This window comes from Calidris pugnax, unplaced genomic scaffold (assembly GCF_001431845.1).
Source record: "Calidris pugnax isolate Ruff unplaced genomic scaffold, ASM143184v1 scaffold461, whole genome shotgun sequence".
Lineage (NCBI taxonomy): Eukaryota > Metazoa > Chordata > Aves > Charadriiformes > Scolopacidae > Calidris > Calidris pugnax.
In genome coordinates this window covers 96181-110287 of record NW_015091201.1, presented here as the reverse complement: position 1 = coordinate 110287, position 14107 = coordinate 96181, and the positions used below count along the sequence as shown (strand labels likewise).

Below are 14107 nucleotides of genomic sequence, written 5' to 3'. Positions count from 1 at the left end.
CCCCCTCCCCCTTCGAGCCTAGTTTAAAGCCCTTTTGACAAGCCATGCCAACTTATGTGCCAGGATCTTCCTGCCCCTCTGAGACAGATGTTCCCCATCTGTTACTAGCAGACCCCATGCCGTATGAACATAATGACATAGAGTGGTGTATCATAGTAGATAGGTTGGATTGATGGGCCAACATTAATGGTATGAGCTTCAGCAAGACCAAGTGCCAGGTCCTGCACTTGGGCCACAACAACCTCATGCATCGTTACAGGCTTGGGGAAGTGTGGCTGGAGCTGCCTGGAGGAAAAGGCCTTGGGGGTTCTAATTGACAAGTGGCTGAATATGAGCCGACAGTGTGCCCAGGTGGCCAAGAAAGCCAATGGCATCCTGGCTTGTATTAGAAATAGTGTGACCAGCAGAAATAGGGAGGTGATTGTCCCCCTGTACTCAGCACTGGGGAGGCCACACCTAGAGTATTGTGTCCAGTTTTGGGCACCTCAATACAAGAGAGATATCGAGGTGCTGGAGCGGGTGCAGAGGAGGGCAACAGAGCTGCTGAAGGGCCTGGAGAATAAATCCTACGAAGAATGATTGAAGGAGCTGGGACTGTTTAGTTTGAGGAAGACTAGGCTCAGGAATGACCTCATCACTCTCTACAGCTACTTGAAAGGACACTGTAGAGAGGTTGGTGCTGGTCTCTTCTCACAAGCAATTAGCGATAGAACAAGAGGGAATGGATTCAAGCTGCAACAGGGTAGGTTTAGACATTAGGAAGAAATTCTTCACAGAAAGAGTGGTCAGACACTGGAATAGGCTGCCCAGGGAGGTGGTTGAGTCACCATCCTTGGATGAGTTTAAGAGTCATTTAGATGTGGTGTTGGGGGATATGGTGTAGGGCAGACCTTTGTAGAGTAGGGTAGATGGTTGGACTTAGATGATTGTATGACTCTCAGAGTGGTTTGGCTTGAAAGGGACTTTTGAAGACCATCTAGTTCCAATCCCCTGCCCTGGGCAGGGACACCTCCCACCAGACCAGGTTGCTCCAAGCCCCATCCAACCTGGCCTTGAACCCCTCCAGGGATGGGGCAGCCACAGCTTCTCTGGGCAACCTGAGCCAGGGTCTCACCACCCTCAGGGTACAACATTTCTTCCCCATGTCCAACCTAAGCCCACCCTCGTTCAGTATACAACTGCTGCCCCTTGTCCTGTCACTGCAGACCCTGGTCAAAAGTCTCTCTCCCTCTTTCCTAGAAGGCCCTTTAGGTACTGAGCAGCCACAGGAAGGTCTCCCTTGAACCCTTTCGTCTCCTGGCTGCACAACCCAAACTTTCTCAGCCGTTGTCCACAGCAGAGGTGTCTCAGCCCTTGGACCGTGTTGGCACTGCTGGAAGCAGGGAGCACTGTCCCTGCTCTTTGCCATGTCTCCTCCATTCCCCCACTCAGAGGTGCCCTGGGCTCATGCTGGAGGATCGCTTTTGATACCACTGAGAGAGTCTGTGGGCAGTGTGTCACAGGGGAGTACATACCAGAGCCCTTCTCTGCCTGTCCTTCTGCTGGTTTTGCGGTCATCAGGCTTCATAATGTTGCTTCATTAGCTTCTCCTGCCTGTCTGCCCCCATTTGCTCCTGATCGTGCCGGTGGGACGTCTCCTGCCCTTTCTGCAGGTGTGACCTGCTCCCACTGGGCAGCCCCAGCAAAAGCCTGCCCAGTGCCACCCTCTCTGTTTAGCATTGTAATTTCATGGATCCTACCTGGCTGTTGGCCTGAAGAAAACCCTGCAAATAGTGGTGGAGGATGGGTGTAACCCATAGAGGTCTTAATATCTCTCTCCTCTGTAGCAGTGTAGAGTATGTTGATGGGGAGGGGAAGGCAACCATGCACAATGGGTGAATTGCTCCCAAGGGAGCTGTGGGGCTGAAGATACCGCCCTGGAGCCAGGGATGAGGGCTGTGTCACAGCAGGAAGGACGGAGCGTGGTTTCTGTTATGCAGCTGCAGGGCTAAAACTCAGGCAGCCCAGCTGAGCCCAGTGTGCTCATGAACTTGAACTGGCCTGAGATGGGGTTTACCGAGAGCATCCCTGCTCTTGGCTTGCTGCTCTCCATCCCTCCTCCATCACAGCTCACCAACTGGATTCTTATGGCTGCCAGTCCTTTGGCACCATTCCCTGCCCCACAGAAATGGACAGCTTGACCAGGAGGGACAGACAGGCTTTCCTGGGTGAGCTGGGGCAAGCTGGCAGTTGATCCCCTTAAAAAACAGGGGTCGCAGGGCTGGCACAGAGCCGGGCTGCAGGATGGCAGCCCCTCAAATTGCCCAGTGCGCTCTTGGGACTGAAGCTTTCCTCTGCTCCACTCTTGGGAGATGCCATGGAGCCAGCAGAGCCCTGCGATAGGGCTGTGGGACCCATGGCTGGGACAGGGGGCTCATGGCTGACCCATGCTGTGTCATTTGCAGCTGGCAGGACCACCACCAGCGAGGAGCTGGAGGACATGCTGGAGAGTGGCAACCCAGCCATCTTCTCTTCCGGGGTAAGTACCAGCACAGGCTAAAGCTGAGCCAGCCCCCTCATCCCAGGGGACTGGTGGACGTGCTGCTCCAGTGGCCCCAGTACAGGAGGTGGGACCTGGGCACTCAGAGCTGAGATCTGAGGATGCTGTCTGAGGAGAGGCTGCGTCCTGGCTGGACGATGGGGTGGGGGTTTGCTGCAAACTGCCTGGCTGAGGTGGCTGGAGGGGTTCTGGGGCTCCTGCTCTTCCCTCTCTTGGTGCCCCTAATCCTGGCATCTGAGGGGCTGAGCATGGTGCTCAGTGAGTGGCCCTGTCTTCTTGCAGATCATTATGGATTCAAACATCACCAAGCAGGCACTGAATGAGATTGAGACACGGCACAGTGAGATCATCAAACTGGAGAACAGCATCCGAGAGCTGCATGACATGTTCATGGACATGGCCATGCTGGTGGAGAGCCAGGTGGGGAGACACTGTGACCCAGTGACCAACTCACTTGGGGTGGGAGATTGAAGTGCGATGAGGCTACCAGTGGTGCCCTGCCTGGGGAAAAACTGCATCTGGGACCAACACAGCTCCCACTGGGGCTGAGCTGGGCTTCCCGGGGCCAAAGCCACCTGCCCTGTGCCCCAGAGCTGGAGCTGCTGCGTGCCCAGGGCAGGAGGTTCAGTGATGGGCTCTGGTGGGCAGCGGGTGGCTGCCATGCAGGTGGAGGTTTCTCCACCTCTTCCAGAGCATCGGGCACCAGGTGAGCTTGGGGTGCTGCCAGCCTCAGTGGTCCTGTCAGGCCACCCCTGGCTGTGCCACCAGCCTGTAGCACTTGGCCCTTCAGCTGGGCATGTGGTCTGGCATCTCTGCTCACCCCCCTTCTTGCCCGCCATGCTGCCACGGCTCGAGGAGACATCAGTGGCAGGTAAAGCCCCGCCGAGCCCCTGCCAGTGCTGCATGCTCCGCTCTGCATGGCTGCACCCTGCATGTCTGCAGCTCTCGCATGGCATTAGGGTCTGCCTGTGGCAGGTGGGCGAGGGTGGCTGTGGCACGGTGGTGTTCATGCCCCATCCTGGCTGCCTTGGGGGACAGATTGGGGGGATTTGCCATTCCCTGCCCTGCTTTAAGGGCTAGAGTGCTGCTCTGTGGGGTGGGAGGCTCCAAGCTGCTGGCACTAGGAGCAGAGGGGTGCAGGGCTGGCAGCTGTTTGCTCTGACCCAGGCACTGGACAAGTGAGAATGAAAAGCAGCAGATTTAGGCAAGTCAGGGAGCAGCAGGGTGCCTGGCAGGGGCGGGGGTTCAGTGCTTGAGGGAATAACACCAGAGTACCCCTGGGATTGCAAGGCTCATCCTTCCCATTCTCTCCACCATTAGGCAGAGAAATGAGCATTGCAGAGCTGCTGGCCATGACCCTCAGCTCTGCAGCCCCAGTTCCCTCCATGCCATGCAGGAGAGCAATGGGCTTCAAGCTGCCCACGCTTTCAGTTCCATGAATGACATATGTCTCTAGCTGCTGCAGGACCTGGCTGATTCCCTGTGCAGCCAAAGGTGGTGGACACGCTGGGGGAGCTTGCCCAAGTCCCCACGTCTGCAGAAGCCCACATCCCCAACCCACCCCTGCAACCTGAGAGGCAGAGCAGTGCAGGAGTCCCTGCAGAGCCCTGTGGTCTTGCCTTGCCAGCCTCTCCCGGGGACCCTGCACTCAGCAGGGCGCTTGTGCAGATCAGAGCTCTTGTCCCTGCATGTGTGTGGTTTCATGAGTGGCTGCTGGTGTGCTTGCTCCCCTGCCATGCCTCCGATTTCAGCAGCATGCTGTGTGGTGTCAATGTAGAGCCTGTTGTGGTTTTGATGTCACCTGTAATACCAGACAGGGCGGCCACAAGGCCGGGACCTCGCTGGGGAACCCCCATGACCTCACCCTTGCTTGTCTCCCTGCTGGGATGTGCACAGAGGTCTCAGCCCTCTGAGACAAAGCCCGTGGCTCAGAGCCCCTGCCCCAAGGCACCCCGGGGCACCTACGGCCTGCAGGCAGCTGATGGTTCCTCTCTCTCCTGTGCAGGGCTGCCGGGCAGGGTGACACCCACATGGTGCTAGGGAGCAGCAGAGCAGGAAGGTGCTCACGTCTGCGCACGCGTGGGCTCTGTCCCCACTCTGCAGGGCGAGATGATCGACCGCATTGAATACAACGTGGAGCACTCGGTGGACTATGTGGAGCGTGCTGTGTCTGACACCAAAAAAGCGGTGAAGTACCAGAGCAAAGCCAGACGGGTAAGTCATGGCACTGGCTGGGGCCTGTCTTTCCCTGCCTACACTGCTGACACCTCTGTCCCTACCTGGCGTCCCTGCCTGCTCCACTGCCTGTGCAGAGGAGTGGGCAGCATGGCACAGCCTCCTGAGTGCCTTCACCCCACACCGCTGGGTGCAGCCCAGGTCCCACTGGTGGCACTAGCTGAGGCAGAGCTTCCCAGCATAGGGTACATGAGCACCAACGATGGGCCGTGGGGCAGGGGTGCTGCCTGAGGGGAGGAGGAGGGATAGGGTGGATCCCAAGTGAGAGCCACATCCCTTACCTAAAAAAAAAAGGTCAAGAAAAGGCACAGTCCAGCTCTGATCCTGAGCGCAGTGCCAGCTGCCTGTCCCGATCCTCACACCTGGTCCCATATCAGCTCAGCAGCTTGGGGACCACCAGCTCAGCTCTGCCAGCCCAGGGTTGAAGGGGGACCCAGGACGCCCATCCCTGCCCCAGTGCTGCTGGAGCCCGTCTGGCCCCCACGGTGCTGCTCAAAGCCCACCATGGGCAAACAGGGACAGGGCAGATCACAGCCCCCATCTCGTGGGGCCAGCCTGCCCCAACACTCACAGTCCCCTCTCCCTTTTCTCCCTGCCTGTGCTGGGGCACCTGAGCAGAAGAAGATCATGATCATAATCTGCTGCGTGATCCTGGGTATCGTCATTGCCTCCACCTTCGGCGGCATTTTCGGCTAGACTCACCCCACGGGACTCTTTGTGTGCGATGGACGGAGCCACGCGTGCTGTGGGGCTGCAGCCACGCCGGAGCGAACCACGTAGCCCCGGAGCCTCCCAGCAGCATTTCAGTTTCTAATGCATGGTTGTTTGTGATGCTGTGTGTGCGGTGCATCTGTGTGGAGGGAGTGCCGGCCCCGGGGCGCAGGCAGGGTGCAGGGGATGGTGATGGGCGCAAGGGGGACCCTGGCAGGGAACCCAAGCTCTCATCACTGCTCCAGCCTGGGTGGCTGGCTGGGACCAGGTGGGGACAGAGGTGTCCTTAGGTGCTGCTGCTCCTCCTGTTCTGGGCAGTCTGTGTTAGTGACAGCTGAGGATGAGGAGGGACTGACAAAGGGTGTTAGGGTTCCCTGGGAGCACAGTCAGCCTTCCTCAGCTTCCCCATCACCTCCAGCCAGAGCTCTCATGTCTGTCAGCTGCATCTGTGCTTGCAAACTCCTTTCCTTGGGCTGCTTCTTTCACAGGCCCCTTCCCCAGGGGTGCACTCTGCCAGGCCCTGCCTCCCCCTGTCCCTGCCTGTCCCATGGCCATGTCATCTAGGCAAGCCCTCACCCCAGTGTAGGTGCCAGGGGCTGGATGTGCCACTGCTGGAGGTGGGTGCCTGATGGAGCAGTGTGGGATGAGGAGCTGCTGCTAGGGGCCATCACAGGTGCTTGGGACCGGGGTCAGGCCACATGGGGACCTGTGCTGCACTCTGATGCTGGCCTGGCAGGGCAGGAGGGCACAGGTTCCACTGGCCGCCAGACCTGCACGAAAGCCTCATCGTTCTCTTCTTAGGCCTGGCACATGGTGGTCTCCTGCTGCCCCCAGGCCTGGGCTCTGGCTGTCAGGGTCTGGGGCTGATGCCTGCAACCCCCAGCAGTGCTTGCCTGGGAGCAGGGCTGCTTCCAGTCACTTCTCCACATTGGCACCCATAGCTGGGGGCTGGAGGCAGTTGGGCTTTCTCCTGTTGTGATCCCAGGAGCAGCCCTTATTGCATCCAGCCCCTTGCAAGTTAGGAGCAGCAGCCTTTCTCCTCCTCCATCCTTCCAGCTCCTGAGCAGGGCAGTGCCTGACTGCCCCTTCCATCTCTTTACCACCTCTTGGCACCCGCCTGCCCCTGCTACCTCCTGTCTGCCTGCTCATCCAGTGAGGCACCCACACTCAGTGGGGTGCTGTGGGAGCACATGGGTGCCCTGTGTCGTCTGCAACACCCACCACATGGACACAGCTGCAGTGGGGTGGTCTGGGGCTGCCAGCAGCATGGAGGGGCTCTGTGTGGTCACTGTCCTCTCCTCAGGCTGAGGGCAGGGCTCTGCCATCACATTCCTCTGGAGACACCAAGGCTCCAGCTGGGCCACGCACATGCCAAAGCCACCACAGAGGATCCCAGAGCAGGGTAGGTACCTGGGGCTAAGCTTACAGCCACACACTTGGGCAGGGGGCTGGACCTGAGCCGAGATGCTGGGTAGCAGAAAATGGACCCCTGATGGCAGCAAGGACTCCTCCAGTTGCAGGCAGCGTGTCACCTCCCTGCTCTGAGTGGGTGAGAGCAGGGCTGCTCCACCCTGGCCAGGTGCCGTAGCACAGGCAGTGGCCCCATGTGTGGTGTCCGTGGGTGCAGGGTGAAAGGCAGCAGGCTGTAGCCAAGACACAGCACCACCTTCCCCAGGTGCAACCCTGCCCAGCAGCAACCCAGGCATGGCTCTCCCTGCCACTGTTATCCGAGGTCCCCCAATACAGGCCCTGGTTGCATTCAGATGCCATTGGGAAGCGTGTCCAGCCCAGTCCCCTGCCCTGCCCAGTCCAAACCCCAGTGGGTGCAGCCATGAGAACATCCCAGACCGGAGCCCCCTTCTCTCACAAGTCCCACAACTGAAGTGAGCTCCAGCACCTGTGAGCCTGTGTGCGCAAAAGGGCTTGGGGCACTGGGACCCCCGCAAGCAGGGCTGGCACTGGAGCCACTCTCCAGGGCAGAAGGCCAGCATGGGCAGGGTCCTTGCTCTGTGAGGATGTCTGCCTACAGGAAAGGGAGCTGGAGGTGATGCATGAGTGCCTGCTGCTCCTGCCCCTGCACAGCTCCCTGCCACCGCAGTGTGCGCTCTGCTCTGCTGAGCCAGCAACAGCACTGCACCCCCTCCTCTGGGAAGCAATAATGCTGCTGGCAGGGTTGCTCCTGAGCAGGCAGGCAAAAAAAGCTCTTCTCAGGCTCTCACCCTGCAGCAATGCCCACTGCTAGCATAAGATGATTTTATTTCTTCCAAGCAGCAGCTTTTGTGGCACAAGCTCACATGACATCAGGGCTGTGGCCCACCCCTGTGAAGAAGGCACAAGGCCAAGAACAGCACTGGGGGTATTGTGCACTTGCTCCTTCCTTGTTACCACCACTGCCAGCAGCCCCTCAGCAGTAGGAGCCGAACAGGGCCACAGTGGGTGACTCTGCCACTGGTACTTCACTGGGATCCTGCAGGCAGTGGTGCTGCCAGGCCCCAATCCCAGGGAGGCAGAGAAGCAGGCTGCCATTGCTGTCCCACTGACAGGCTCACACTGTCCTCGCTGTGAGGGGAGGGTGTTTTGGTGCAATAATTACCCCTGCACTATGGGAAGCCCCATTCAGTTCCTTTTTACCTATTGTTGCATGTACAGACCAGATCACCAACAGTGTGGTTGCGCTTTGGGGAGACACTTCAATTTTTCTTTCCAGCCCCCCTCAGACCGCTTGTCCTTTGGGTTACACCACCTCTGTTCCAAGTGCCACCTGCCCTCCCAGCGCCGGGAGCGTGTCGATGCAGTATTCCACGAGCAGTGTGGGGCACGCACAGCTTGCACTCGAACTGGGGATTGTTTATTTTGTAATAAATGTACTTGAAGGCTTTCCGAGCCCCCCGTGGAGTTGTACTGTTGCTGTACTGTGAGCTAAGTGTCCTTGTTTTCTATGTGGATCTTGACCCTGGCTTGCTCTGTCTCACTGGACTGGATGACACTGTATGTTGCCTCTTCTCTCCTTCACCTTTTCCCTCCCTGCTAGCCTCCCTTCTCCCAAAGCTTTGGGTGCAAAACAGCTTCCCATTTTGTGGAATTTTTATGTAGAATAAACATTTGTAACTGTAAGCTCTGGTTGGCACCTCTCTCTTTCAGGGGAAAGGAAGAAGTGATGGGGAGCAAGGGCTGGGCTGTGGGAACCCCAGCATGCTGGGAGCACTAAAGGATACAGGGTGGGCCTGATGTGAAGCGCCAACAGGAGCAATCGCCAAAGGAATCGCCACTTTTGCCAGGAGGAAGATTTGCCCTCATGGGACACACACCTTTATACTGCCCGACTCCCTGCCTGCAGGCAGAGCACAACCTAGCAGGGAATGAGGCGTTATATTCCCACCTCAGTACTCCCTTGTACTGAGAGCAGGACACAGGAGACCAGCAGCACTCATTAACTGTTTAGTGAGGAGGCGGAATATAATGTTCTGGCTCACCTGGAGCTCCAGATGGCTCACTGCACTCTCAGGAAGATAAGCAATGGCACTGCAGACACCAAGTTCCCAAAGCATTCTGTACCACTCTACCTTCTCCAGGAAGACCAGGCTGAAAGCTTTGCAGTTGGCTGGCTGAGCCAGTTTACACCTTTAAGAGCCACAATGACCCGTCCCAGCAAGTCCCAGGCCTGGCATGCCCATCTGTGCCATCCACGGGAGGCTCACTGGAGGGACCAACACACCATCATCCATGCCAGCAGTGTCCAGAGCAATTCAGAAGTGAGGGCGGCGCTTTCGACCTGTGTATTTTGTGTCTGCTCGCACTTCCCTGTGAAGAAAAGCAGAAAGCAACTAAGCACAATCCACAGGTCATTCTGGTAGGGGAAGGGAAGCGGGTTTGTGGCAGGAGTTTGAACGGGTGACAGCAGGCCAGACCAGCACAGTCAGGCTCAGCTGAGGCAAGACTCAGCTGAACTTACTTGCCCTGTCGTCGCCTACGCTCCTTCTTCTCAAGAATCCAGTCCCGGCTTTTCTTCACAGACTTGCCCTTGGCATTTCTGAACCGTGTCCTACCGAGAAAATGGACGGCAGCTGGAGAGGAACTGAGGTATGGGGGTAGTTTTCTGCCCTGGAGGACTGCCACCCAGAAACGGGCATGCCTTCTGCCTCACAAAACCAGTGAGTACCCTTCCCACCACTCCTGGGAAGAAAGAGGCTCAGCAAGCATTGGGGCAGGTGGCCAAACAGTCCAACTGCAGATGCACTGCAGGAGGAGGCTGCTTCCAGCCCCGGCTCTGAGCCAAGGGATACCTACCCTACACAGGCTGCAGCAGGCCAGTACTCCCCTGTTCCACATCTGACACACCAGCAACATGCTGGGCTCTGGGATCTCAGGGGAACAAGGGCTCAAGCAAAACCACCTTTCCCTTGTATGCTCTACTCTGAACAAAGCAGACAAAGCCTCTGGCTTCCCAACAAGTTGCCAGTTCTGCTATTGCCCTCCAAGACCAGGTAATCCCTGGACTAAGTGAGCAGAGAACAGCAGTGTAAGAGGCAGGAAAACATGGCAGCCACAAGCTCCTGGCAGCCACGACGACTTCCCTCTGTTTTTTGTTCTCTGTCTCTCCCAATGGCTGCAAGAGGGGCTCCTTCCTGCACCACTACCATGGGAGGAGACCTGGCCACTAGATCACAGCTAAGCAGAGCTAAGCAAAGAATCTGACAGGAGAAGAAAGGGAACCCCAGGCTTCAGGCACAGCAGCCCATCTTCCCCACTAAAAAAAGCCATGCTTGGTATCACCAGCACTGTAAACATTCCCCCTCCCATAACCACTGACCTACACAACACCGCGGAGCTGGAGAGCCACATGCCAGACAGAAAGTACACCTCAAACCAAATGCTCAGCTGCAGATCTAGGGTAAGCATCAACAACAGCCCCATGATGCCATAGCAAAGCCCTCCAAACTAACCCGTTCTGTTCCTTGTGTCTCGGGCCCTTTGATAAGATAAATCAGTGCCCATGGGTGCTGCCAAGGGTCTTCCCAGTCCCTTCAGCCACTTCTCACATGGCAGTGTTGTGGTCCTCAGTCAGAAAAACCTAGCCCTTATACCCCCCACATTCCTTGCTTGAGGAGAACTTGCGGCTTCATCCCCTACATGATACCTCTCATTGGTGAACTTTGCCTGGTGTATGTCTTCTCCATCAGCACACTCAGTACCAAGGCCCTAAAAAGCAAATTGGGAAGTTTAGCTCTGCTCTGGAGCAGACAGAGCTAACAGTCATGCCATCTAAATTAAGGGGAACCCAGGGCTTTGCAAGGGGAAGGACTGGAGCAGGGACAAACTGGTTTTCCAGATTGTGGCAAAGAAACCAGATCCTGGGGAGAGCAGGGGTTGGTGAGACTGACAGCAAATTTATAAACCAAGTCGCATCTGCATGCGCATAGCTTCTTGGCTCCCACTCTCACCCCCAGCTCTTCCCCATGACCCAGCAGCCAGGTAGGAAGCTCTGCTGCCTTGTGGATCTCCTCACCTTCGGTAAAGTGCCAGATGCCCCAACAAAGAGACAAAGGAAGAACCTGAAAGAATAAGAAAAAGGAGCATGAAGCTGGGACTCGGCATGTGATTCCCAAGCAAGACCAAGATTGTTTATAACAGAGTCAGATCGAAGCTGTAATCTCTGTCCAGGAGTGTATCACAGAAGAGAGAATAGCTCGAAAAAAACCTAAATAAATCACTGCTAAACCCTCGCCCCAAACACACACATACACAGGACTCACTTCTTGGCTTTGGCACTGTTGGGGTAATCTACCACCATTCCCCCGGTAAAGCCAGCTCTCATAGCTTGGGCTGTGATGAGCTCCAGCTGGAAAAAGAAGCATGTGCAAAAGTTATTTAGTGGTCATCCACCAGCAATGCCCAAGAGACTTTTGGGCTCAACCACAGCTAACTGCGCATGCCAAAGATGACCCATTTCTGCTCCTGTAAAACTCTGCACCAAGCTCTCAGTTCTGCAGTACCATCCAGACACCAGTCAGCTGCCTATACTTGGTTGTCCCTGCTTCTCAGTCTAGCCTGGGTTAATTGGCGCAGCAGACTCTCTAGGAGAGGGATACTGGGCTGTATTTTCCAGCTCTGCGGAGGTACAGTACAGTGCTGATGACTACAGGCCAGTCTTCAAACCCAGTCATGTGGGAAAATCCAGGACAGCAAATTCAGATCATGTCCTTCTGATCTCTTTGATTTTATGGCTCAGCCCAAGACAATCTGTGAAGCAACAGAAATTGCATAGGGCATTCTCCTTGTAGGCTTTTTTTTTTTTTGGCTATTGAAGAGCTTTACAGATGGCAGGAAGGACAGAGACACAGACACAGACCCAGTGTGGAGAAACACGATGCATTCAGAGCACCAAACGGCCTGTTCCTCTTCCCCACTGACTGATGTCTTGTACCTGTTCTGAGTTCTCAGGGTACAGCTGCAGGACGGCTCGGGATCCTCGGGCCTACAAGAAATAAAGTCAGTCACAAACCTGCCTCAGTGCAAACAACCCTTTTAGTGACTGAATTCTTAGCCCAGACACTAGTGCCTAGCCTCCCCAAAGCCTCCTGGAGAACTCTCCTGGGAGAGATGCTCAGACTGCAGAGCCAGCTCCTCCACAGCACAGCAAGGCACAGGGATAACAGCAAGGATCAGAGAAACATGAGACACCATGCAGGCAGGCAAGGAGATAGGAAATGGGTGCTCCAGTCCAGAGCAGCATTTACTTAAAATACTTGACTTAAAATATGGACCCATGAGGATGTATAAGTACATAGAAGCCTGACTGGGGAGAACATGACACTTACCAAGGCAGTATAAAGAGTTGAGAAGAATCGATAAAGGCGTTTTGGAGGGCTGTGTGATTTCTTATCAGCATTACAAAGCCACTGCACTGCAGAAATACTGAGAAAGAAAACAAGACCCCCAGGACACTGAGCCATCAACTGTTTCACAGAGCCTGCCACCTCCCCTTAGCTTAGTTCCAGGACTAAGCATGTGCTAGGCTTCAGGGAAACTATTTCATTTGCTCTGTGTATCCGTGCTTTCTGCTTTGCAGTTACACAAACCCCTCTGGAGACTCACTATGCCAAAACCCAACAAGATGCAGTAACTATTCAAGCACAAAAGAATCCCCAAGCATCCCCTTTAGGCCAGGTGCTCAAATAATTCAAATACTTGGCTGTGGCCTTTGCACGGCCGTGCAGTTTTTTGCCAATGAGCAATCCCAAACAGAGCACTTGGATGAGCAACAGACAGACCCTACTCCTTCCTAGCACCTTTCTGAAGTATTCTGAAGCAGAAACGTGTTTCTGTCCCCTTCACCTAGCCCTTTATCCCAAAACCAACCACCAAACCTTTCATGCAGGAACTGACCTTGCAGCTGAGCAATGGTACAGACATACTTTCTTGTTTTCCTCCTTGGAGCAGGTTTTAACTGTCCTGATAATATCACCAATTTTATTTTATTTACTTCAAAAAACTTCCTATCTCACCAGCACAAAAGACAAGCGCTACTTGGGAAACAGCCATTAGAAGCTGCTTCTACCATCCAGAATCTCAGTAGCTTTTCCCAGAGAGGTAAAGTCAAGTTGCATGGAACAGAGATTGACTGATAAGGACAGTTGCACTCATACGTGGACCATGTGTACCGTACAAACAATGCAGTTATGTGAAGCATCAAGAGAGCTCACTTATATACACAACCCCACCTGATACAGCCGTCAAACATGCCAGGCCTGAAGGGAATGCCATGACCCACATCTGCAAGAAGAAGGTCTCCTTCCACCTCCCTCTCCATGGCCACATCTGCACAAAGCACAGCACAGCTCAGCCAACAAGCTCACACCTCTAGGGGCCACCTCTAAGGTGAGGTGAGGGTGGCAGAGAAGGAGGGCTTGCTCACCTAGCATGGCAGAGCTGATGTCCATCCCAATCCAGTAGTGACCCTCATCGGAGATGTAATCCCCACTCAGCCCAGAGCCACAGCTGAAAGGAGGAAGGGGAGAAAGTGCAGACATCACGGGCCTGGTCTAAGAGTGATTCCAGCCCACTGCAACGCTACAGCCTGTCCCTCCTTTTCCTCTCGCAACAGAGAGACACCAGTGTCACGGGGCATGGATGTCCCTCACCCCTAGGTGCCTGTCTGGCCCCAGCACCGCAGCCAGCTGAAGCCCCAGATGCACCGTGTGCCACGACACAGGGCAGGGCCTTCACTCACCCCACGTCCAGGAGGAGGCATGGCTGGTCCTCGGGCAGTCCCAGCAGCTCCACAGCCCGCTCCGACATCTGCGACTGGATCTCCACCACCCGGGAGCTGCAAGCCACGGCCAGGGAATGAGCGACGCCTCCTCCCACCGCCTCACGGGAGGATTTTACACACCCCCGCCTGACGTCGGGACCCCCACCACGGAGGGGTTACCCGTCCGCCCCCCCAACGGGACTCCGCCGCCGCTGCCACACAGCAGGATCGTCCCGCCAAGGCCTCACGGCAGAACTCGCCACACACACCAGGTTCCCCCGCTGGTCCCGCCATCACGAGACACACACCCCCCCCGCTACCGCCTCACGGCAGACCCCCTCCCCGCCCGCGCGGCCCGGTTCCACCCTACT

The 14107-nt window shown here is 56.0% G+C and overlaps 2 protein-coding genes across 2 annotated transcripts in view; one reads left to right on the top strand and one right to left on the bottom strand.

Annotated features, from left to right (window-relative positions):
- Positions 1 to 8599, top strand: part of STX1A (syntaxin 1A) — a 93405-nt gene extending 84806 nt beyond the window's left edge. Inside the window, exons 6-9 of the mRNA XM_014959709.1 lie at positions 2445 to 2518; positions 2822 to 2959; positions 4643 to 4753; positions 5393 to 8599. Coding sequence (XP_014815195.1) covers positions 2445 to 2518; positions 2822 to 2959; positions 4643 to 4753; positions 5393 to 5470 — 401 coding nt within the window. The 3' untranslated portion in view covers positions 5471 to 8599. The remainder of the gene's footprint in view (positions 1 to 2444; positions 2519 to 2821; positions 2960 to 4642; positions 4754 to 5392) is intronic.
- A 308-nt stretch (positions 8600 to 8907) lies between these two features.
- Positions 8908 to 13949, bottom strand: WBSCR22 (Williams Beuren syndrome chromosome region 22). The gene is made up of 10 exons (XM_014959743.1): positions 13716 to 13949; positions 13401 to 13483; positions 13207 to 13303; positions 12304 to 12400; positions 11910 to 11960; positions 11239 to 11324; positions 10992 to 11037; positions 10623 to 10684; positions 9438 to 9527; positions 8908 to 9286 (listed from the first exon to the last, which is right to left on the bottom strand). The coding sequence occupies exons 1-10, from the start codon at positions 13781 to 13783 to the stop codon at positions 9232 to 9234; spliced, it is 735 nt and encodes a 244-aa protein (XP_014815229.1). The 5' UTR covers positions 13784 to 13949; the 3' UTR covers positions 8908 to 9231.
- Between the last annotated feature and the right edge of the window lie 158 nt (positions 13950 to 14107).

Excerpts from the sequence above, each read along its gene's own strand:
- WBSCR22 (XM_014959743.1), bottom strand. The coding sequence starts at position 13,783 with ATGTCGGAGCGGGCTGTGGAGCTGCTGGGACTGCCCGAGGACCAGCCA. Across the intron at positions 13,484-13,715 it reads TGCCTCCTCCTGGACGTGGG|CTGTGGCTCTGGGCTGAGTG; the intron begins GTGAGTGAAGGC and ends TCCTCCTTTCAG. Across the intron at positions 9,287-9,437 it reads CGTAGGCGACGACAGGGCAA|GGAAGTGCGAGCAGACACAA; the intron begins GTAAGTTCAGCT and ends TTTTCTTCACAG.